The sequence below is a fragment of the Lissotriton vulgaris genome, chromosome 10 (genome assembly GCF_964263255.1).
Source record: "Lissotriton vulgaris chromosome 10, aLisVul1.2, whole genome shotgun sequence".
Taxonomy (NCBI): Eukaryota; Metazoa; Chordata; class Amphibia; order Caudata; family Salamandridae; genus Lissotriton; species Lissotriton vulgaris.
This window is the reverse complement of record NC_141698.1, coordinates 125,248,663-125,271,829: the sequence shown is the minus strand read 5'-3', so window position 1 is coordinate 125,271,829 and position 23,167 is coordinate 125,248,663. Positions and strand designations below refer to the sequence as shown.

General features: G+C 42.2%; 1 protein-coding gene across 1 annotated transcript in view; it reads right to left on the bottom strand.

Annotated features, from left to right (window-relative positions):
* LOC147684822 (cytochrome P450 3A21-like) overlaps positions 1-14,220 on the bottom strand; it is a 295,556-nt gene extending 281,336 nt beyond the window's left edge. Inside the window, exon 1 of the mRNA XM_086940697.1 lies at positions 14,013-14,220. Within this exon, the coding sequence (XP_086796823.1) occupies positions 14,013-14,089 (77 nt within the window). The 5' untranslated portion in view covers positions 14,090-14,220. The remainder of the gene's footprint in view (positions 1-14,012) is intronic.
* Between the last annotated feature and the right edge of the window lie 8,947 nt (positions 14,221-23,167).

Here is a 23,167-nt window from a genome sequence, read left to right as displayed (position 1 = left end):
AAGCACAAATTAAGAACCAATATTAAGAGCTACTGGTACTGCTGCTTTTGGTGGTAGAAATGGGGGGGCATGTTTTACTTTATCATGATATTCCATGTATGAGCATCTACAAAGCCCGTATAACTAGCCTTACCTTGGCCCCATTATTTGTATTGCTGTAATTATTTTAATAACACTGAAAACATCCATTTGAACTCCTGTTCATAAGTTTCTTATTGCAGTTAGACCTGATCTTGCAGTGATAAGACATTCACCTAGGCTGTTGCCTAATCTATATCTATACTACTATTATAAAGAGAGAACTTGCACCTTTTGGCAAGGTAAACTCGAAAACTACACCACCAATATGAACACCCAAGACATCTTAGAAAACCTCAGGGCAAGCAGAAGGACATAGGCTATATAAAGTATAAAAATATTCGTTATTTAAAAAGTTAACATTAAAAAAAAGTAGTCCCTTGAAAGTAGAGCCGGCCGTGACCTGCGTGTTGACGTCAGGAGCGTGGGGAGGAGCGGCGTCCAGGAAGGTGAGTGACCTGCAGTTGGGGTTCCAAAAGAGGCAGGTACGTGCCCCTGCCAGCATGTCTAAATTTCTGCCAGCTGCTGGACCGCCGGGACGAGAGTGCCAACAGAGCCTGGATGAAGAACAGGCTGCAGAGTGCACCATAGCAGCAGTCACGGACCGGCATAGTCTCCGACAGTGACAAGTAAGTGATTTATTCGGTGACGGGGCACTAAGGTTAGCACGTGCATACATGCAAAATTGGTAGCGAGAGTGGCAACTAAATGTGGAAAGTTATTAACCCTGAGTGCTGAGCAAGGCTGTGTACACGGTACAAAATAATACATCTCTCTGAAACATTTTTAAAACTATCCCGCCCGTCGGATCAGCTGAACTCCCCACGGACTATTTCCCACAGGCATACACCGGCGGGGGCCCCCTCCTATGCAACTACTGCTGAGCTACACATTTTAATCATGCCCGGGCCAGTTCTTACTCTGGTGGAAGTCATTGCGGCGAGGTGCTGGCAGTGCCTGCACAATTGACATTACTCAAATCTATTCTTTAAATATGTTGTGCTTCAGTGAGGTATCTCTTTTCAGTGCACTCTACATTTTATTAATAGCACTAGCGCGCCAACAGTGCTGGCCCCTACTTAACGTGGTCAGTGCCTGCCAGTGTGTGTCGGTGTAGTTGCTCTCTGACAGCCCATAACTGGAAACAATATATGAAGGAGCCCCTCTGTTAATCTGGGCAGTGTCCTGCTCTGTATTCGCATTTCATTACGCCAATGCAACTTAGACTTGTTGTAGAGGGCGGCCTGCTTTGAAATTGTTTAGGACACTAGCAAATTTAAATTGATTAGAACCCCCTTTGTTATGCACATGCACTGACTGCATCTGATCTCCATGACCGCGTTTTTGTACAAACGTTTACATTTTATTTTCAACAGGTTGTTTTCTTTAGTGCGTTATGGCGTCTAGAGGTCACCTAAAAGCAATGGGAATTCTGGGGTCAGTTTTCATCTTTCAGAGTGTTGTCATCCTAATGTGGTGTCCTGCTCTCCACAAGCGGCCTTAGCAGCATATTGTTTGTAAGACCTGAACGCTTCTGTTTAGACAAAACATTTTTTGAAAAGCAATATGAAAACGGAAAAGGCAGAAATAGTCCAATCTTAGAAAGTGGCTTAAAAGTCTTTCCAACGCTTATTTTTGTTTTAAAGGACATTATTTCTGATATTTAGCTTTTTCCATGGACATAAGTGCTTGGTTTTATTGCGCCTGTACAAGTGCAGGGGGAGTGGTGTTCCAGTGTGAGTGCAGGGTGAGTGGTGTTCCTGTAGGAGTGTAGGTTGTGCAGTGTTCCTGTATGAGTGCAGGGTAAGCAAATGTGCCTGTATGAGTGCAGGGTAAGCAAATGTGCCTGTATGAGTGCAGGGTGAGCAGTGTTCCTGTATGACTGCAGGATGAGCGGTGTTCCTGTAGGAGTGCAGGGTGAGCTGTGTGCCTGTATGACTGCAGGGTGAGCTGTGTGCCTGTATGAGTGCAGGGTGAGCGGTGTGCCTGTATGAGTGCAGGGTGAGCGGTGTGCCTGTATGAGTGCAGGGTGAGTGGTGTTCCAGTGTGAGTAGTGTTCCTGTATGAGTGTAGGTTGCGCAGTGTTCCTGTATGAGTGTAGGGTGAGTGGTGTTCCTATATGAGTGCAGGGTGAGCAGTGTTCCTGTATGAGTGTAGGGTGAGTGGTGTTCCTGTGTGAGTGCAGAGTGAGTGGTGTTCCTGTATGAGTGCAGGGTGAGTGGTGTTCCAGTGTAAGTAGTGTTCCTGTATGAGTGTAGGTTGCGCAGTGTTCCTGTATGAGTGTAGGGTGAGTGGTGTTTCTATATGAGTGCAGGGTGAGCAGTGTTCCTGTATGAGTGTAGGGTGAGTGGTGTTCCTGTGTGAGTGCAGAGTGAGTGGTGTTCCTGTATGAGTGCAGAGTGAGTGGTGTTCCTGTATGAGTGCAGAGTGAGTGGTGTTCCTGTATGAGTGCAGAGTGAGTGGTGTTCCTGTATGAGTGCAGGGTGAGCGGTGTTCCTGTATGAGTGCAGGGTGGAGCCAATAGAGTAAGTGAGTGGTGCCAGTGAGGAAGTGGGTGGAGCTGGGGCAATGGGTGTGGCCTCCTACAAAATGTGAACACCTGCACTTAATATTTTACAAATTAAGCACTGGGTGGCAGAAAGATAACCCCTCCGTGGCTCTGCTGGGATGTACAAGGAGGGTCAAGGACATGCCAGCTGGATACCGCTGTGAATTGCTTTTTACCCGTAAAAGGGATGCGTCACTGGAAGCATGCAATTGTTTTCTCTCACAAACAGACAACATTTATCGCCAGGCACCCAGAGTAGTGTGCGCACATTTATCAGAAGCATGCTACAGTGCAGGTAGTTGCAATCTGCAAAGCAGTGTGGAGATTCAAGGTGGCCTCGCTCTCTGGGAATCTTGGTCACTGAGCAGTCCCCTTCTTACACCCCTTTGCCTTTCATGAATTATAGGAAGGCCCACTGGAGTTATGTGACTGTGGGGCTGCAGGGCTTTTCGCATAATTGTACATTTGCCGCATTTGCCACATAATCCATCCATCATCTGCCTCATTTCCTGCAGAGTTTAACAAAGAAGTTTCTAGCCCAGTTGAAAAGTTAGAAAAAACACAGAGACATGTTGCCGCGCGGTGGAAAGACCTTCGCAAAGATTAACTGGTCACCTTTCTATAACTTATTGCTATATTTGGGTGTTAAACTGGTAGTAATGAGGTACAACTAATGCACAGACACTGCTATCAAGTTTAAAAATGTCAAAATCTATACTACTATTACAAAAGAAGACCTTTGCACCTTTGAGGCGGGTAAACTCGGGAATCACAGCACCAATCCACACACCCGATACATCATTGTATTCGTCAGGGTGTGCAGATGGACATAGCCTATATAAAGTATAAAAATATGCGTTATTTAAAAAATTAACATAAAAAAAGTAGTCCCTTCGAAGTAGCGCCAGCCGCGACCTGCGTGCTGAGGTCAGGAGCGCGGGGAGGAGCGGCGGACATGGCGTGGGGGAGGAGCGGTGACGAACGCCGGAATGGCTAGGATAGGTGGGAGGAGCGGTAAGCGGGGAGGAACGGCGGAGCGGTGAAATGAGGAGCGTGGGGGAGGAGCGGCGGCTGAGGTAAGGCTCCGGGCAGGCGGGGGTCGGGGCAGGCGGGGGACGGGGCAGGCGGGGGACGGGGCAGGGGCACAGGCTGCTTGACAATGTCGGGGCGGGCGGGGGGCCGGGCTGCTGCACAATGTGCGGTGAAATGAGGAGCACGGGGGAGGAGTGGCGGCTGAGGTAAGGCTTCGGGCAGGCGGGGTCGGGGCAGGCGGGGGATGGGGCGGGCGGGGGCCCGGGCTGCTTGACAAAGTTGGGGCGGGTGGGTGGCCGGGCTGCTGCACAATGTCGGGGCGGGCGGGGGTCGGGGAAGCCTGATTGCTCCCGGACAAGGTCGGGACGGGCTGCTAGTATATATATATATATATTTTTTTAAAGTATTGGTATAACAAGATATGCAATATGAATTTTGTATTTAATTTATTGAAAGCATTATATATCTGAATTAGCCACTCAGTTTCCCTTTTGTACCTACCTACCTGACTTTTGAAAAATAAAAATAAAAAATTAAAAGATTAATTATATGTACACAATTGCTTATAATGTTTACATCTAACTTTCAATGTATGTGTGTGACAAATTGAGCGTGACAAGGTGCAGTGTCTCTGTTTCAACCTCACTTCCCAGCAAATTCAACACCTGTATTGGTGGGGCCCAAGAGGGAACCTGGACAAATGGAGCTGCAGCACACGCCCCCATCTGCATCCCATTTAGAGCTGGTGCTGCAATTCCCTCTCACAGTGACAGGCTTTGTAATAAAACACAACGGGTCCAAATCACAAATAAAGGAAAAATATGGGCACAGATTTACATCTACACCTTTTCATGTGTTTTTCCTAATCACAATCATTCCAAGCAGTACCTTGAAAAGCAGGTGCCGATGTGCTGATGGAAACATAATGTGACAATTTGCAAAAGCTCCTATTCCGCCAGTGCGGTGTTCTACATAGCATTCAATTCACATGGGGTATGCAGTCTTCCAATCTAAATCTCTTCCTCCACACCCAGCTGATAGGGTGGCTATCGGTTCCACCTTAAGGAATCATTTTGAGGGTGGAAAGAGGGTAGATTGGACTTTGGGAATGCACAGGAACAAACATGATGCGTTGTCAGACCTAAGGGCCTGTCATGGCAATGGAAATCCACCTGCCAAATTTAGAGATGTCCACCGGCCCATAGGAGTGTTTTGTGTGTTTTGTGGAGGGTATATTATGGGAAGTAAACTGTTTATATTTATTTAATAATTATCTTGATCAATGATAATTAGTTTGTTGATAAATATATATGTTGATGGTGTAAATAATTAGCATTTTAAAGTAAAGTTTTACATGTGGGTTGTGAGTTTTGTAGAGGTATATGGTGGAAAGTAACTCAATTAAAATTATTTAAGAATGTATTTGTTAATAAATAATTTATAAATAAAAATATTTATTTATATAAAAATATTGTTTTTATTTTAAATACAATAATATCTGTAGTTATTTATAATATGTATTTAATATTATAATATGAAGTTTTTTCATTTAATTTTTAATATAAAATGTATTTGTATTTTTTATATAATAATATTTTTATTTATTTACTATGTAAACCAACCAAATCAGTCGCAAGGGTTCCAACACGGTCTAGGGGAATCCAAATGTAGGGAGGAGGCGATATTGCGATGAGGACCGGAGCCGGGCAGAAGTATCTGCCGGATATCGTAATGAGGAGCTAAGATGTGGATTTTGATTAAGTATGTCTATAAAGACCACATTAAGGGGCTCATTAGGATGTAGTGCGGAAACTTTACGCCTGACACCATCTCAGATTCAGGACCAACCGACTTGCGGTTAGCGGTTCCGCACGACCGATTACGATGGGACCGAACACTGTTCGGTCGGATATCCCATTGTTTCTATGGGAGCCCGTGTTCCCCCCGACAGTACTTGCTCCTATGGGGAAATGACGGGGTGTGTGTAAAAGCCTACACCCTGTCGTGAGCACCCCATTGTATCAGCCACATAGTTCAGATTTTACAGGAAGGTACCTTAGGCAGCGCTTCGGCCCCCAAACGGAGGCCTCAATATGAAGGGGTGCCTGCTACTGGCCCCCAAAGTCACTTTCCGACAGCCTTTCCACGTCGGACAGGCCAACTCAGAAAGGCTGTTGGAAATCGGCATCATAATCGCACGGTCGGAAACGCTATCCTTAGTGGTGTTTGATGCGGTTCTAACCAACACAAATTCTCCAAGAGCCAGTCAGAACCGATTCGGAATGACAGCGAAGTTTACATTCCGACCGAGAACATCGCAATTGGTTGGGCGGTTTGTAAACCTACAGAGTCGGTCAGAAGGGTTCCGACGCACTCGAGGAGAGTCCGACTGGCAGGTGGAGGCTTCCCGCCCTACATGTAAATGTAAATGTAGTTGAGCTTATATAGCGCACAGCTACCCGCAGTGGGTGTCCCGGCGCTTGCTTAGGGAACCCGTCCTGATATTCCCCTGTGTGATAGCCCCAGCGGGTATCCACAAGGTGAAAGTCAGGCATCCCGCCGCGAGGGGCCGTTGTGGAGATTAAGCAAGCTATTGCCCAGAGTCGCAGAGTGTGAACCCGTGAGTCGAGAAGGCACCGGAGCGAGAATTATCGAGTCCGTGGAATTTTTAGCCCAAGACCCGCCGAGGCGGGGAATTGAACCCTGGTCCAGGACCGATCTCAGCTTCCGGGTCTGACGCCTCTAACCCCTGAGCCACACTTCTCCACATGGTAATGAGCCCCTAAGTTACTTGAGGAAATAAATAAAACACACAGGAGATGTTGAAGCTGGTCACATAAGAAACATTTGATGAATTCTTTACTAGTCTGCAAACCTGCTTGGTAAAAACTGAAGAAGAAATTACAATAAAAAAACAACTGTAGTTTATCGGAGAATTCAGACCTCCAATCCGGTAGAACTTTAACATTTCATAGAAAGTACAACCATCTGTTCACTGAGGGTCCAGCTGAGTCAAATGAAGTAGTCAATGTGAATATTAGGCAAAGGGATGAAACAACAGAGAGGAGAGCAACGTACCTAACAGCAGTGCATCAGATATCTCAGCAGAAACAATGGCTGCAAGCACTCAAGCCAGCATTGTAAGTAGAAAAAGCTTTCTGAAATAATTCCAACTACTAAATCAGGGCAGGACAAACCAACAACATACAGAACAAGATTTTTGGATAGGAATGGGATGAGGAGTATGAGGAAAAACAAGAGGAACAAAAAAGCAAAAGCAAGATTCAGGAAACTACACATCAGAGCCCATAGGAATGACAGTAAGGTTGAGACAAGCAACAACATGAATGTGATCAACTTGTCAGACTGTGAGTTATCTGAGAATGACATCAAACTTTTATCTCTAGGCCTTTCTTTTTGTCCTTCTAGAAACTTTGACTATGTATTAACCAGAATTGATGCATTTTGCTTTCTTACAAAATTGAAACAGAAGAAATGGTTTCATCTAGAACAACCTAGAACATGTGTACCAGGGGCAACCCAAACTCTGAGCACTTTTCAGATTGGATTCCTACATTCTCTACCTTTATTGTATGATGCCTTGGAGGATCACGAGGATCTGTGTTTGTACAATTTAGGGGGGGATGTAGACCTGGCATGTTCCAGCATGTTTAAACTTAAATCCACATTTTTACCTGTAATCCTCTATGATGCTGTTGAAGTGTTTGAAAAAAGTGTATTGAAAGAACTAAAGAGCATGAGGTATAAATCCAAAGGGAACACTTGAAATAATCTATCTGCCACTCAGTTCTCTGCACTTGAGAAACTCAGAAAGGACTTCAGTATAGTGATTCATGATTCTGACAAAGGAGGGAATGTGGTGGTTTGGTCTAAAGCAGAATATTTGAATGATGGTAAAAAACAACTAAAGGACCTAACATGTTCCAGTCTTTCCAATAAACCAGATGTACTCTCCTCTAACCTTAAGATGCTATGTGAGTCAAAAGATAAAGGACTCCTGGAATGGGAAAAGTATCTTTTCCTCAAGTGTCACCATCCCAAAGTTTCAGTCATTTCTTTACCAAAGTTACACAAGAATACCCTCAAACCACCAGGGAGACCCATAGTATCTTCTATTGGCTCTCTCGTAAAGCAAAAATCGAAATACATACACCACTATTTAAGGCCATTTGCGACAACTCCCCAGCATACCTTAAGGGCACCACCCACTTACTTACTCAAATTGAGGGGGTAATATGAGAGGATGATTACAAATTGGTCACACTTGATGTAAGTAGCTTATACACCAGCATCAGACATGATTTGGCTGCCTGTGCCATAAGACATTTCTTACAAGCAAGATCTGTATCCGTGTTATTGCACACTGAAATGTTGATTGTTATTATCTGGTATTGCCTAACCGATGTTTCTTTAACTATACAGACAAGTCCAAGGAACTGTGATGGGCACCTGCCTTGCCCCTATTTATGCGAACCTCTTCATGGGCTGGTGGGAGGAGCAGGTGTCCGTCGAATTGGAGTGCTTTGAGGACCAGGTTGCATAATGGACGAGGTTCATAGATGATATCTTTGTCATCTGGAAGGGAGATGTAGAATCCACCCAAAAAGTTGTGTCCGATCTGAATAAGAATTAATTTAACCTCCAGTTTACTGGACAGACAAGCAAAAGCAAGATTGTAGTCTTGAATGTAGAAGTTTCTGTCCAAAACAGACATTTACAGACCAAACTTCACTGGAAAGAAACTGCAGGCAACAGTATGTTGAGCACTTCAACCGCACACCCATCTAGTTTGATGCACAGCATCCCATTCAGTGAATTACTAAGAGTAAAACATAATTGCAGTACCCCACATGAATATGAACAAGAAAAAATGGTGATGACTAGGAGATTTAAAGAAAGATGATATAGTAATAAGATCATCTCACAGGTGTTTGCTAAAGTTGATGCTGTATCCAGGTCAAGTCTATTACAAAGAGGTAGCAACAGAGTTGATGACGACTCAGATCAGATCAGATTTATTACTACGTTTAGAATCAGTCATACAAGAGCAGAGAAATTTTCAATAAAAATTGGCACGTCCTAAAAACAGATCAGGTGCTTAATAAATATTTACATAAATCACCTCAGATAACATTCAGGAAGAGCAGATCCCAGAAGGATAGTCTCAGTAATCAGTACAACCTTCAGAAAGTAACAGCAGAGGCAAAATGGTTTTACATGCTGTAGAAGATGCAAAGCATGCAAAAACTGCTCAAAATGCTCAAAGATCAACGTCCCTAACAGTAATAGGGAATATACTATCATGGGCAAATATGAATGCAATACTGATTTCTATGTATACTGTTTGATTTTTCCCATATGGCAAATACTACTTAGATAGAGCTATCCATAGGGTGAAGAAGAGAGTGTGGGAACATAAACGTGCAACGTGCAATCAAACATAATGATGAGCATTATCCAGTAGCCCAGTATTCTAAAGAATTATCTAGATGAAAAATTGTTGTCATTTGTTACCCTAGATGCCATATCACCTCAGTTAAGGGTAGGGGACAGAAACCGCAAACTGAGAATTCATGAGTCAAAGTTTATTATAGATTTATTTTGAAATTCTCACTCCAACAGGTTTGAACTCGAGTGAGGAAATGTAATTACATTTAGGACTGTAATGCTTCAAATGACATGTATTTAGCTACTGACCCCAAAAAGTTTAAAACCCAAATTCTGAATATATGCAAATTGTCAATTGTGTAATATTCCTCTTGATGTCTTCCAGATGTAACATAGATTGTTTTTAGAGCTTGTTTTAATCTAATTCTAAACACTATTCTTTCTTTTTCACACAGGTTTGAGCACTGCAGGTCATGGGTGAGTACCCAGATGAGCATAGCACACACTTGTGCAGTTTTCACATTTGTATACATAAGAACGTGAATATACTAGCCCACATGGGCAAGATGGAACATTGACTTGGAACTCAGTAGCAGTCTACACATTCAGAAAGACAGATGCATGCCAGGAGGAACACCAAGGTCACTTATTCCCCCTTCCTATTAGATCACCTTACCTATATGATGTACTTCTGAAGGTATTGATTTTGCCCACATGGGCAGGACCATCGAATAACTCTAAAGATTGCAGCCCTTATCAGAACATTGGACTATCCCTGATGGAGCCAACAGGTGTGAGGCAGCAATGGGACAGCTTACAGTAATGGCTTAATGACAGACATATACGAACAATGGTTCTATATCAGCCTTCTGTGGGGGTTAGATTACTAACATAAGCTCTGATGGATTGGCAGTTGACCCACAAGGAGTCACAGCCAAATGCCCCCAGATCTCATGGACAAGGATAAGAGTGACTTGTATGGACTGTATGTATTTTACATTTTCTTTAATTTCTGAGATGGATGCAATTATCAATATTGTTTAATGATGATTACTTGCCAATTTTGTTGAGATACGAGTATTGAATGCCATATATGATGCAAAATATATGCATACCTGCATGTCATTAAGCTATTGGAGGTAAGCAGAGATATGTACATTAAGATGGCAGCCGCTCTTCTGTACAATACTTTTCATTTTGCACAAGGTAGTCCTACCTTCATGTTCATTACCAAAACACTGTAAATGGCTTTGCCAGCTCTGACTCAATACCGTGAACAGGGCTACGGCTGAAATGTGTTGGTGAGGCAGCATGCTGTGAATAAAGTAATTTTGTTGTAAATTAGTCATTAGTGAAAATATTCTTTAGCTTTACTTATTCTGTCTTGCCCTTTAAGTAGTCATTCAGAATCTCTGTACGTTCTAGTGTCTTGCCTCAGCCAAGCGAGATTCCAGACTTGACAGTTAAGGCTTGGTCAGCTGGCGAGGAGCATGTTGTTTCTCTGCTCCATAAATTAATCCCATTTACATACCAGACGTGACTTCCAGAAGTGTAATTTATACTTGCAACACATTTCAAGCATCCTGGTGTTGTCATGATGTTTCCGTATCGGTGGAGATGTGGAGTTGGTAGATTGGGCTTCCAGAGCCCGACCAGGACTGCCGCGACATGCAGCACCTAGTGTCCGGATCTCATGAATATGATATGTAAATAAATGTATATATATTAATATATATGTTTGTTTTAATTTTTGAAAATAATATTAATTGTTATATTTTTCAAAAACAATATTAAATGCATTTAAATTTTTATTATATTAGTATTATTATTTAATGTAATTAATGCTTACTATTTACATTTGAATATATTTAAAAACCGAAATGTTAAACAACTGTATTAGTTACAACAATTTTTTTCTCCAATATTTATGTAATTTTTATTATGCTTATAGAAAGTTGATATTTTTTACATCGATATTTTGACTCAATATTTTTTTATGTAGATATTTTAGTAGCCGATATTTTGTCAGTGAACCCATCTGAATTCCAGCAGGGTGGAATAAGAATATGCAGAAAGATTTCAAAGCACCACTGCTGGCCCGAATTTCTTCTGTTGTATAGGTGGGCGGTGGAACGGTTAGGGGTTTGATAATGAGTTGCGAGCACAAAAGGCTTGGCTTATTTGGGCGCCTCGGTCGAGGATTACCTTATGCTAAGCCAGAGCCAGGCATCTGGCTCAAGCCTTCCGTCCACCTCTAAGTCGCAATCCACCAAAGGGTCACAAGTGGATTTTTGGTGGGTCACAAAAGTAAAACCAATAAATTAAGATGTCCATCAATTCTGTGTTTAACTTTACACACTTGCGGTGATTCTTAAGACAGGGGACAAATGTTAGGCTTATTTCTTCTTTTAACGTGAGGACTGGTGTTTACTTTCTCTGGCTGCAAAGTGAAAGGTGTTTTTGAAGTGAATTATATGCCAATTTAAGATGTTGTTTTTTGCAATACACAACATGTAAATACTTGTAAATGAAATGTATGCATCCAGCAGTTAGGAAACCAAAAATGGGGGAGTACTTTACTCCTGTCATGGCAATGGAAATCCACCTGCCAAATTTAGAGATGTCCACCAGCCCAGTGGACATCTCCTGAATTTCCAGGAACCGCGTTCATGGCGCTTCCTATAAATGCATTGAAAGTTTGAGGAACGGCTCCATCAACAAGACAGAGCAGTACGTTAAACGTTCAAATTTTTTGAAATATTTAAATAATAGAAAATACCCAAATCAGATTTTCTTTTCTGAAAAAAGTTACCCCTCCCCATGGGAGTATTCTCCTATGTTGTGTGGATAATTTCTCAGTTTTCACTGTCATTTGCCGACAGTGAAAAGTTGCCATTTGTTTGTCCACTCTAAATAGGGTGGGCAGTCAAATGGCCAAATCTCCGACAGCCCTTACTCTGTTGGGCCATCAGAGAAGGCGTAGTCTCGGTCCTCTACATACTAAAGTTCCACCTGACTCTAAATGAGGTAAGCGGATCTTTGCTTTGGCAGGATGATTAGGCTGTCACCATTAATGGAGTGCCCTCTCCGCCAAAGTTTAAATAAGGCCCTATGGTTTTCCTTTACAGCCAAAATACCTTTCTTTAACTTTAGACCCAGACAGTAAAAGAAGGAATTAATTGTAATAGGAGAAAAACAGGAGACAACCATTGAGATCTGGTCAAATACTGAGCTTCTGTCCTGCATAAGTAGAAGTGAGTTTGATGCCCGAGAAGATTAAAGTGTAGTTCAGTGGGTTTAATGCAGCTGTTGTAGAGATACCTGTAAAATGTTGCTCAAATACTAATTTACCTTTAAAAAATAAAAGTCAACAACCATATGGCAAAACAGAAACAGTTGGTTCAATTAAACGCAGCAGCTGGGATATCAGGCAACAGAGTCATGTCTGAAGACTGTCTCAAAGCACATTGGTTTTGGCAGTCTTTTTTTTCTTTACAAGAAGCATCGTAAAATATTTTATACTTGCCTTGGCATGCTGAAATCTAGGCCTGGACAAGGAGCCATACATCTAGTTATCTTGATGAGAAGCACAGGTGGGTTTCCACCCTTGCATGGACACAATGTGGGACCAGTGCATAAGTGTCCTGATGTCTGGCAAGGGGTGTGCGTGATCAGTTTTTGTAGTTTGCATGCGGTGTTCTGATTGGTCGAGTGATCCTAACTTTAGTGCAGCACCTGACTTTATTTTGTTTTCGGAACGCGCGCCCGCTGCCCAAACATGTGAGACCATCGTGGGGTTGCAGCCTATCTGTGGGATCAATCTGGGTTTTCCTGTTTGCACATTTGTCTAAGGATTACATGTCCCCCACCTGTGATCTGTCAATCGGATGCTTCAGGCTTAGGCGCTATTTCTTATTAGGCAGACATATATCATGACATGCATTGATTTTGTATTGTCCAATATTACCATTATGTGCACTTATATGATGATGTTCTCTGCTATAGTATTGTCCAATATTAACAAAGCTTTGCAACTCTGACCATCCTGTTAGAATAACAGATGTGTATAGGTTACACTATAGTGCGCTCTCCTTTTTAGCTTCTGTCTTTTTTACTGTTATGTTTTCCAGTCTTTCTTAAGGTCTGGAGCACAAAGCGCCGGGGCACTCCTTTGGAGTAGCCGTTGCGCTATAAAAGCCCCATATAACATAACATAACTATAGACCTCAATATCAGGAGCCCTTCAATCTTGGTTGCTCCATTTGACAACATGGCGGGATCCTGGTGAAACTGCTTTATCTACCCATGTCTCCCCTGTGCAGCCACAGTGCCACAAGATTCACTCCATAGTCCATGGCGTGAAAGAAATATGAATGCACTCACAGCCTCTGGATGGAGGTGCAGTTCTTGCAGCCACATATTATAAAGAATAAAATGCCACTGTCGTCTGTAAAAAGGACAGAGGAAGTCACCTTCAGGTTCTGTGGTCTTACAGAGGCACTGGGCATTAAGTCTTGTTCCTGTCTGTGATCTTAAAAGTCTTTAGTGACCTGCAATATTCTCACAACGACCAGTATTTTATTCAATATATAATATTAATAATAATAATTCATTTATATCACACACATGCCAAACGTGTCACTCGGAGCTAATAACAAGTCTACACAACACTCATTTTGTTCACGTTGGAAAAAAAAGGCTGAGCGAACTCTGACAGTATCAGACGTGTGGCTTGCAAGTTATGGAGTCCACCGAGCGCTGCAGCTGGTGCCCCACCCACTGGGCTTCCGGAATACCTGAATGTTGACTAATGTGCCATTTTCCCTGTCCTCTTCCTCCTACTAACCTCTGCCACTTCTCAACCAATGGCATGTAGGCTGTTTAAAGTTTATGGAAATAATCTGCGGTTCGACAGCCAGGTAAATAATCACTGCGCAGTACTTACAGGAAAAAGACCGTCACGAGAACAACAAGCAGAGTCCACGTTTCCATGGAGAGGTTTGGAAGAAAGTCCATGGCCATGGTGCCCGGTAGAGTCAGCGCTGCCTTTACCCTCCGGTTGAACCTATCTTAGGTGAATGCTGTTTTTCTCAGCTGTTTGTGTGGACGGTTTTCATAGCTCTGGGGCTGGGTTTTATAGTGTTGTCCTTGTCACTGATTAGTCCACAGGTAAACCAATTGCAATGCAGCTTGCCTTCTGATATGCTAATTTCTCTCGTGCAGGATTCCTTGACTAAATAGATGAGATTAAATCAGTTTACGGCAAATGCTTGTCCCGGAAATGTTGATGACTGTTTAACTAAAATGAACTTCTCAAGTGCTGCCTCATTTTAGTCAGTAAACAACCTTTGATAATTGTGTCGCCTTCAAGTGTTTATATAAATTCATCAGATATTTATTTAAATATAACCAAGAGCTTAACCTCATTTTGAGGTCGATAAAATGAGTTCTATTGATCTGTCCTTTGAATTGTTTTGAAGCAGTGGCAGGTAGTACTACACTACATTTAAATTCCCCTGATATACCTATGCGCGCGAAAGAGGTAAATTATGAAAACATTTGGAGAAGTGTAATCTCGAATCCCATCTGAGATGATGTAGGAGAGCGTTACAGCTATATGTAGGAAGCACTCGAATATATTCCGTGTAATTAACTTTACTAATGGGAGGGGAGTTTTTCATATTAAAGGTATTCCCCTGTGAAATATTTGTGTATAGAATGTGATTAACAAAGGTATGCGACATTGACATTTACATAACAATGCGATAGGAGAATATGACATAAAGGGACCTGGTCGGAACTGCCCCATAATCCAAATGGACGGCGGTTTATGCCGTCCTGATTACTATGCACAGTCTCCCGCAGGGTTTCTATGTCGGCCTTTCCGACATGGAAACCATGTTGGAAAGCGTGTTTAGAGGCTCCTAGCAGGGCGCCTTGTCCTTGGCGGCCTTTCTGCCCTTGGGATTAAGATGCACGGTTTCTGGCATGGTTTCCATTCCGGTCTGTCTGACATGGAAACCATGTTGGAAAGCATGTTTGGGGGCCAAAGCAGGGCCCCCGGGTGTGTGGGGGCCGAGGGGTCACCTAGGGTGCCCCTCTGTTGAACCCTGCACCACGTGGCAGGTGCAGGGATGAACAGCACCTCCGATTTGTCTATGGGAGCATCTATTACGGCCAGTTTGCGGCCGTAATGTATTCTCCTATGGGGGAATGTAGAATTGGAACGAACAGTGTTTGGTCACATCCTAATTAGGCAATTGTGACTACCGACTAGAGGTCGGTTGGTCCGCCCGGCATTATAATTAGGCCCAAATGTCTTATTGTGAAGATTATGAAGTAGGGTGTGTGGAAACTTTGGGGCCCATTAGCATGTCAGGTGGATCGCCACCGCTCTCTGACATATGTGCCCGCCTGCATGCCAATTGCCCCGCCATATTACTATGGCGGGGGGCCCCGGCAGATGGAAAGACTGTCTGCCGGTTTTCCGTCAGTAGGCAATCCGCCCAATTGCCTACTGGGCGGAAAAGCAGTTTATATGGTAGCAGTGTCTGGTAGACACAGCCATCCATATTACTATGCAGGCGGGGTGTTGCCTTTCCATGGCGGCAACACCGCCACAGAAAGGCAGGCGATTCTCGCCTTTGGGGGCCCGTAGCGGGATTCTGGGGGGTGCACATGGGGGGTACCAATGGTCCCCCCAGCATTTCAATGTACAACATGGCAGGCACCACACAGTGCGCGTCTTGTTGTGCTTTGAAAGGCACAACATGCTTTTGTGGAATTGCACCGCCCACCGCAATGTTACAAATAAAGAATGCGCCAGCCAATGTGGCGGGCGCATCCTAATTGTGGATGCGGGACCGCCGCACCCGTTTCCCGGAGGTATGGCGGGCGGACAAAGTCTGCCCACCATACTAATGACCCCCTAAATGTTTAAACATTTATGCATGTAAGGAGAATTAATCTCATGTAGGTGCATACAGAATGACACTTTTATAACTCGTGTTTTATGCTGCATTTATTTTATGTGTAGAAAAGTGCATGCATTCTGTAATCCTGTGCACTGTTAACTTGACATAAAAAGTAGGCCTTAATAAGCAACCAGTATGTTCCAGCTCACGTTAAGTGTTGAAATGTAATTCCCATTTAACCTTCAACGAAGAATGCATTTGGAGTGTAATTTGTTTCCACTGCAGGTATAGAGAAGAAGAATCCTCATTAGCTAGCATTGAAGGTGTTTTGTTTTATTTAGATAGCAAGGTGTGGGAAGCTGGAATTTGCAAGAATTGCAGTAAGGAGCAAGGAGGCGAGTTCTCATGGGATAGGAGAAGAATGATTAATGACGAGCGAGCGAAGTTGCTACTTATTAATGTGGGAAAGGTGGTGAATGTATCCAGTTGTGCCAGAGCTATGGAAATTCACAGAAGAAGGTCATGTGGGATTGCCTACTTTGACTACAATTGATATTCAACCCAGATCTGTGACTGGGGCAGAGTGTCTGAAAGATTTCAGCACTCTGTCCATCATATGCTTGTGTTTGCTATCTTCCAAGTAAGCCCATCTGAATGGAGTTCAGACAAAATATTGAGTACAAAATATTGACTTACCAAAATATCTAGTAAACAATATTGTGATATGGTAACATCATCAGCAAGAATATCATTCTCAAGCATATGTAATTTGAGGTAAGTAGTATTGTTTTTTTTAAATATGGAAGTCATTGATATCGTTTGCAAAAATATAGTGGATTATAGCTTCGTTTTTAAAATTATTGGTATGTATTTTGGCATATATTTTAAATGTAAATGATGTAATTTTTTGTATAATTAATGTTTACGTTTTTAGCATAGTTTTACAATTTTTTGTATTTATTAAATTTGATTTAATACATCTTTGTGATTTTAAGTAAAGTAGCAGGTTGTGGTTTAATTGGGGTACAGGGTGGGATGTACTTTAATTAAAATACAATAATTATTATATTTAAATTAGTATTTTTTATTTAATTGATGACTAATTATATTAATTGTGCAATTAATTGTTTTAATTATATTTTTATCTGCGTGGTTGAGTTTATAGGTTACAGGATGGGAAGTGATTTAATTTTGATGAATTAATAATTAGTTGTTAATTAATAAATATTGATAATTAATCATGTTAAATGTGTCATTTTGTTTAGGTGCAGTTGAGGGTACAGGTTGGGGAGTAAATTAATTCTAATTAATACTAATTTGTTGTTAATTATTTTTAATTATTTAATTGATCATTATTTGTGGCATTTGTGTAATAATTATTTTTATTTTAGGTGTGGATTGTGGGGTTTATAGGAGTACAGGGTGGGAAGTAAATTAATATTTTTATTTATAATTATTAATAATTATTTAATTGATAATTCATTTTGTTCACTATGCAATTACATTTTGTACATTTAAATTTTATGTGCGGGTTGTGGGTTTTGAAGGGGTATATGGTCGAAAGAAAATGCATTTCAATTTGGTAATAATAAATTTTTTGATTGATGTTAAATATTAAACTGATAAATAATTTTCCTAGTAGTGTAATCATTTGTTTGTACATTTTTAGGAGTATTTTGTGTGGGGTATATTATGGGAATTCAAGTATTTATATTTAATTACTAATTATTCTTTATTAAGGATAATTAGTTTGTTGATAAATATTTATATTGATAGTGTACATTTTTTGCTTTTTAAAGTTATGTTTTACATGTGGGTTGTGAGTTTTATAGGGTTACTATCAGCCCGCCCCAGTGTTGCTTGGGGCAGAAAGGGGCTGGGGGCAGTACACCCGCTCCCGCCCTGACCCCCTCCGGTCCCGACCCCCTCCGGTCCCGACTCCCTCCCGTCCCGACTCCCTATCGCCACCACTCCTCCCGCCTGTCCCTCTGTGCACACCCGCTCCCCTCCCGCCCTGACTCCCTCCCGCTCTCGCCCTGATTTCAAGCTTTACTTTACCTGAGCTGCCGTTCCGCTCCTCTTCGCCATGACGCGCCCGCGCTCCTCACCTCACCGCAGCTCCATGTCCGCCGCTCCTCCTCCTCGTCGTCATCATGCACGCGTCACGGTCATCACGCACGTCGCGGCCAGCGCTAGGTACCGGCCGGCGCTACTTTCAGGGGACTACTTTGTTTTAAAACTTAATTTTTTTAATTTACTTTTTTATATATTTATATAGCCTATGTCCATCTACACACCCTGACGTTTTCATAGATGTATCGGGTGTGTAGATTGGCGCTGTGGTTCCTGAGTTTACCTGGCCAAAAGGTGCAAGTTCTCTCTTTATAATAGTAGTATAGATTTACTTATTTATGATTCGGAATATGAAATGGTCTAATGAAGAACACACGTTATTTTGTATTGCTTTATCGATTGTTTTCCTCTTGTTAATGTAACAAAATTATATGAATTATATAATTGTGTGACGATATATTTGTGTGATTGTTGCGATTTGCAAAAGATTCATGGCCATGTGTTGTACATCACTTGATTAAGCTAAACTTAATACGGGGGCGATACTCGAACTACCGGGAACTCTGTTAAATTGCTCCAAAATGTGTGTCTTAAGCATTACTTTTTTCTGTATCTGTCACTTCATGGGATGGAAACAGTTAACATTTACTGTCCATTTGTTGTTCCTCCCATTCCATTCACTTCACAAAAGCCACTATCCACTCAGCATAAGGGACGTTTCCCCGCCGAATTAGACTTCACGCGCACCAGCACACGTCACCAATCAGAGATCAGAGATTTGTTTTTGTGATTTTAATTACCGTGGTGAAGGTTTAGAATGGGCATTCTCTGTGTTTTTCTGCTAATTGTTTTGGTTCGTGGCGCCATTGCTCGCCGTAATTCTGACACCCACCCACACAAACACAGTGGATATATTTAATTTCCGATTTTACTTTATATGTGGAATCCAATTCGACATGATTGTCCTTATAGGGATATGCCCCCTTGCTTGTGCTTTATTACATAACTCTTGCAGGCAAGCACCCTTATTTTAACCGAGAAGTTCTTCAAGAAAGTATTTTGACATTTTAATGTATTTTCAGTTAGGGGCTAATAGTGTTAGCTGCCAATGCTACGTTAATATTCGTATTCCATCAAGCATTGCTTTCAGCGAAATGGAGGGCGAGCGTTCTCTGTGCACTGGTATGTTGATAACGGGCTCTGCGTGCATTATTGCTGAAAGAAAAGTACTTACATTGCAGCCTTGTACTGGAAGTGGTCATGCGCTCTCCGGTGCTCTCTCCCTTTCACAGGCTCAGAGCAGAGCACTCTGCACAGCTCTCTGCTTTACCGTTAACAGCATTTCTTGAAAGAAATCTGTATAGTTTAATATTTTCAAAGGAAACATGGAAATGCGCCAACTATACATGTTCAGCACGTCGCGTCGGCTGGATATTAAAGCAGACTGGAGGAAGAAGGATTCTGACCGTGTACGGGGAGGAATGAAACAGCACATTTGAGTCTTGCAATCCTTTCAGTATTACATTTTCAGGAAATAAAATTACTTGTATATGAAAACAGAGCCTTCGTCATCACGCACGTCGCATAGCGGCCAGCGCTAGGTCCCGGCCAGCGCTACTTTCAGGGGACTATTTTGTTTACAAACGTAATTTTTTTTAAAAATTTATATAGCCTATGTCCATCTACACACCCTGACATTTTCATAGATGTATCGGGTGTGTAGATTGGCGCTGTGGTTCCCGAGTTTACCTGGCCAAAAGGTGCAAGTTCTCTCTTTATAATAGTAGTATAGATATGGTGGGAAGTAACTACATTAAAATTATTTAAAAAATGTTTTTGTTAATAATTAGTTTATAAATAAAAATATGTATTCATATGAAAAATATTGTTATATTTTAAATATAATATCTGTAGTTATTTAAGATATGTATTTAATAATATAATAAGTAGGTATTCATTTAATTTTTTATATAAAATGTATTTGTATTTTGTACATAATAATATTTTTATTTATTTACTTTGTGCTTGAAATTGTTTTATTGTGTTTAAGAGAATTTTCTGTTTTTATTGTTGCATTGAATGCAGTGGGAATAGTAAATTTTACCCTACCACAATCCAACACTTTTCCTACTTTTGCATTTAATGAAGTTGGAATAATACATTTTACCACTCCACAATCCAACATTTTCCCTACTGTTGCACTCAGTGGAGTGGGAATGGTACATTTTACCACTCCGCAATCCAGCACTTTCCCTGCTGTTGCACTGACTGGAGTGGGAATAGTAAATGTTAGCCCCCGCAATCCTAAACTTTCTCTACTGTTGCACCGACTAGAATGGGCACATTTTTACCCCTTCGTTATCAAACACTTTCCCTACTGTTGCGCTGACTGGATTGGGAAAGGTAAATATTACCCCTCCGCAATCCAACATTTTCCCTACTGTTGAACTGAGTGGAGTGGGAATAGTTAATTTTACCTCTCTGCAATCCAACACTTTCTCACCTGTTGCATTGAGTGTAGTGGGACTTGTAAATTTTACACCTTCTGAGTATAACACATTGTGGCCTATTATGATGTCGGTAATAAGGCCTCCGACCTCAGGTCAGAGGCCTTAAGACCGACATCATTGGTTTCCAATCGGACAGGCTGATTTTGATTCTGCCGGTCGAAATTGAAACCGGCCGGTCATTCTCGCTGGCTTCTGACGGGCTCAAGGAGCCAGTCGGCCAGCCCGAACTACCTCATAATTTAAATGGGCGGCGGTTTACGCCGTCCTGGTAACGATACTCGAATTCTGGCAGGATTTCCATGTCGGCCTTTCTGACATGGAATGTCTGCCGGAAAGCATGTTTGGAGACCCCTAGCAGGGCTCCCTTTTCTTTGTGGACCCTGGTTGGGGGCTCCTGTTAATCCCTACACTTTGTGGCAGGCACCTAGATGTACATGCCACGGGATACAGGGATTAACACCACCTCCCATTTCCCCATGTGAGCATGTACCATGGCTGGTTTATGGCTGTAACACATTCTCCCATAGGGAAATATTGGAATGCGACCGAACAGTGTTTGGTCACATCATAATGAGGTGGTCGGGACTGCTGACCTGAGGCAGGTCAGTCCCCTTTCCTTCACAGTGTCATAATAGGCCCCTTTGACTACTCTTGTATACATTTTTGTAGGAATACTATGGGGTCGAGTACAATCTTGTTCGGAAAGCATTCCGATCGATTCGGTCTCGGAATGCTTTCAGACCGAATCAATTCCGGGGAGTCAGAGTAACCGATTACGATGCATCCGTAATCTCCAGGATGCAATTTGGTCGGAATCCCATTGAGTTTAATGGGAGCCTGTGTTCCGAATGAATACACAGGTTCCCTTTGAAGAATGGGGTGGCTGGGGAAATTGTGTACCCTGTGGCAGGCATCCCTTGGTGCCTGCCACACTGTCCATGGTTAGAAAGGGGGGTCTCTTGGCTACCTCCACAGACCCCATTCAGAAGGCCCCGGCTGAAGTGGGGCCTGCTATAGGTCCCCAAAGTCAGATTCCGACTGCCGATCTGAGTCTGAACAACCGATTCGGAAGGGCTGTCCGAATCTGTCATAGTAATCGTTCATTACAAGTCGTTAAAAAAAAAAGGCCCTTAGAAACACACAATTCAGCTCCAAACAACTTGGACTTTCCGAATGCGTTTAGGTTTGGATTCAGAACCGATTCGGAAACTCCGAACATCGTAATCATTTGTTAAGATTGGTTTACGAATTGGTCGGAAACAAGCCTTCTGAATCTGATTTGGAAATGCCAATCTGATTCGGAGGCCTTCTGAATGGCATCGTAATCGACCCCTAAATGTATTCGTTATAAAAATGTGCTGTTTGCTTCATATTGTTTACGTTTTTACTAATGTGTTTTTGTTTCTTTTAAATTATAATATTTAAAATATTAATGATTTTAATATTTTATCTATTCTTAGTAAAAAAAAGTATTTTGTTTCCTTTTTTATTTGTAATTAAAATGGTTTGTTTTAATTACAATATATTTTCAAAATATAAATTTAATATTATTATTAAATTAGATATATGTAATAGGTTTGAGTAGACTGTTTTTTACTCAGAATGTGGAGGGAGGTACCAACATAAAAAAGAAAATCAACATTGGAGAAGGCTTAAGAATTTAAGCCATCTATGAAAATTTGGAAAAACTTTACAAGAAAGAACTTTCAAAGTAGTGGGAATCAGAATCTCTGCAAACATTACATAGAGGTAGGCAGAGCACCAAGGGGCCTCCATATTTTTACCATACCCACCTACGAGAACCCAAATTCAGACATGGTTGATGAATGGGCTAATAACACCAAGAAGTGCTCTACAACTTGAGGGCCTTATTACGATGTCGGGTGGAAACCCTCCTCCTGACCTTCAGATTCCCCTATACTGTGTCGGAGCCCTTCTGACCGATGTTCAGGTCGGATTGTAAACTTCACGGTCTTTCTGAATCGGTTCTGACCGGCTGACGAAAATGTGTGCTGGTCAGAACTGCATCGTACAGCTCCATGGACAGCTTTTCCGACCGAGCGATTATGATACCCGTTTCCAGCAGCCTTTCCGAGTCACCCTGTTCTTTCGGGTGTGGGCTGAGGAGGTACATAAGCGACCTTCTGTAAAACCATGCACTGTATGGCAGGCACCATAGAGTGCCCGCAACAGGGTGCAGTGTTTTCCGCACCCCTCCACATAGGAGCTTGTGCTGTCAGGGCAGAACACAGCTCCCATAGAAATTAATGGGAATCTGACCGAACAGTGTTCGGTCGCAGCGTAATCGGTCGGGCGGATCCGCCAACCACAAGTCGTCGGTTCTAGTTCCGATTCGATACAGAGTTGGGCAGGAAGTTCCACCGACATTGTATTGAGACCCTCCATCTCGGAATAGGAATAAACCGACTTGCGGTCAGAGGATCCGCCCAACTGTTTACGATGCGACCAAACACTGTTTGGTCGGATTCCAATTGACTTCTATGGAAGCTCGTGTTCCGACCAACAACACAGCCTCATATGGGTAAATGGGGTGTGTGTGGAAAACTCTGCACCCTATTGCAGGCACCCTACGGTGCCTGCCA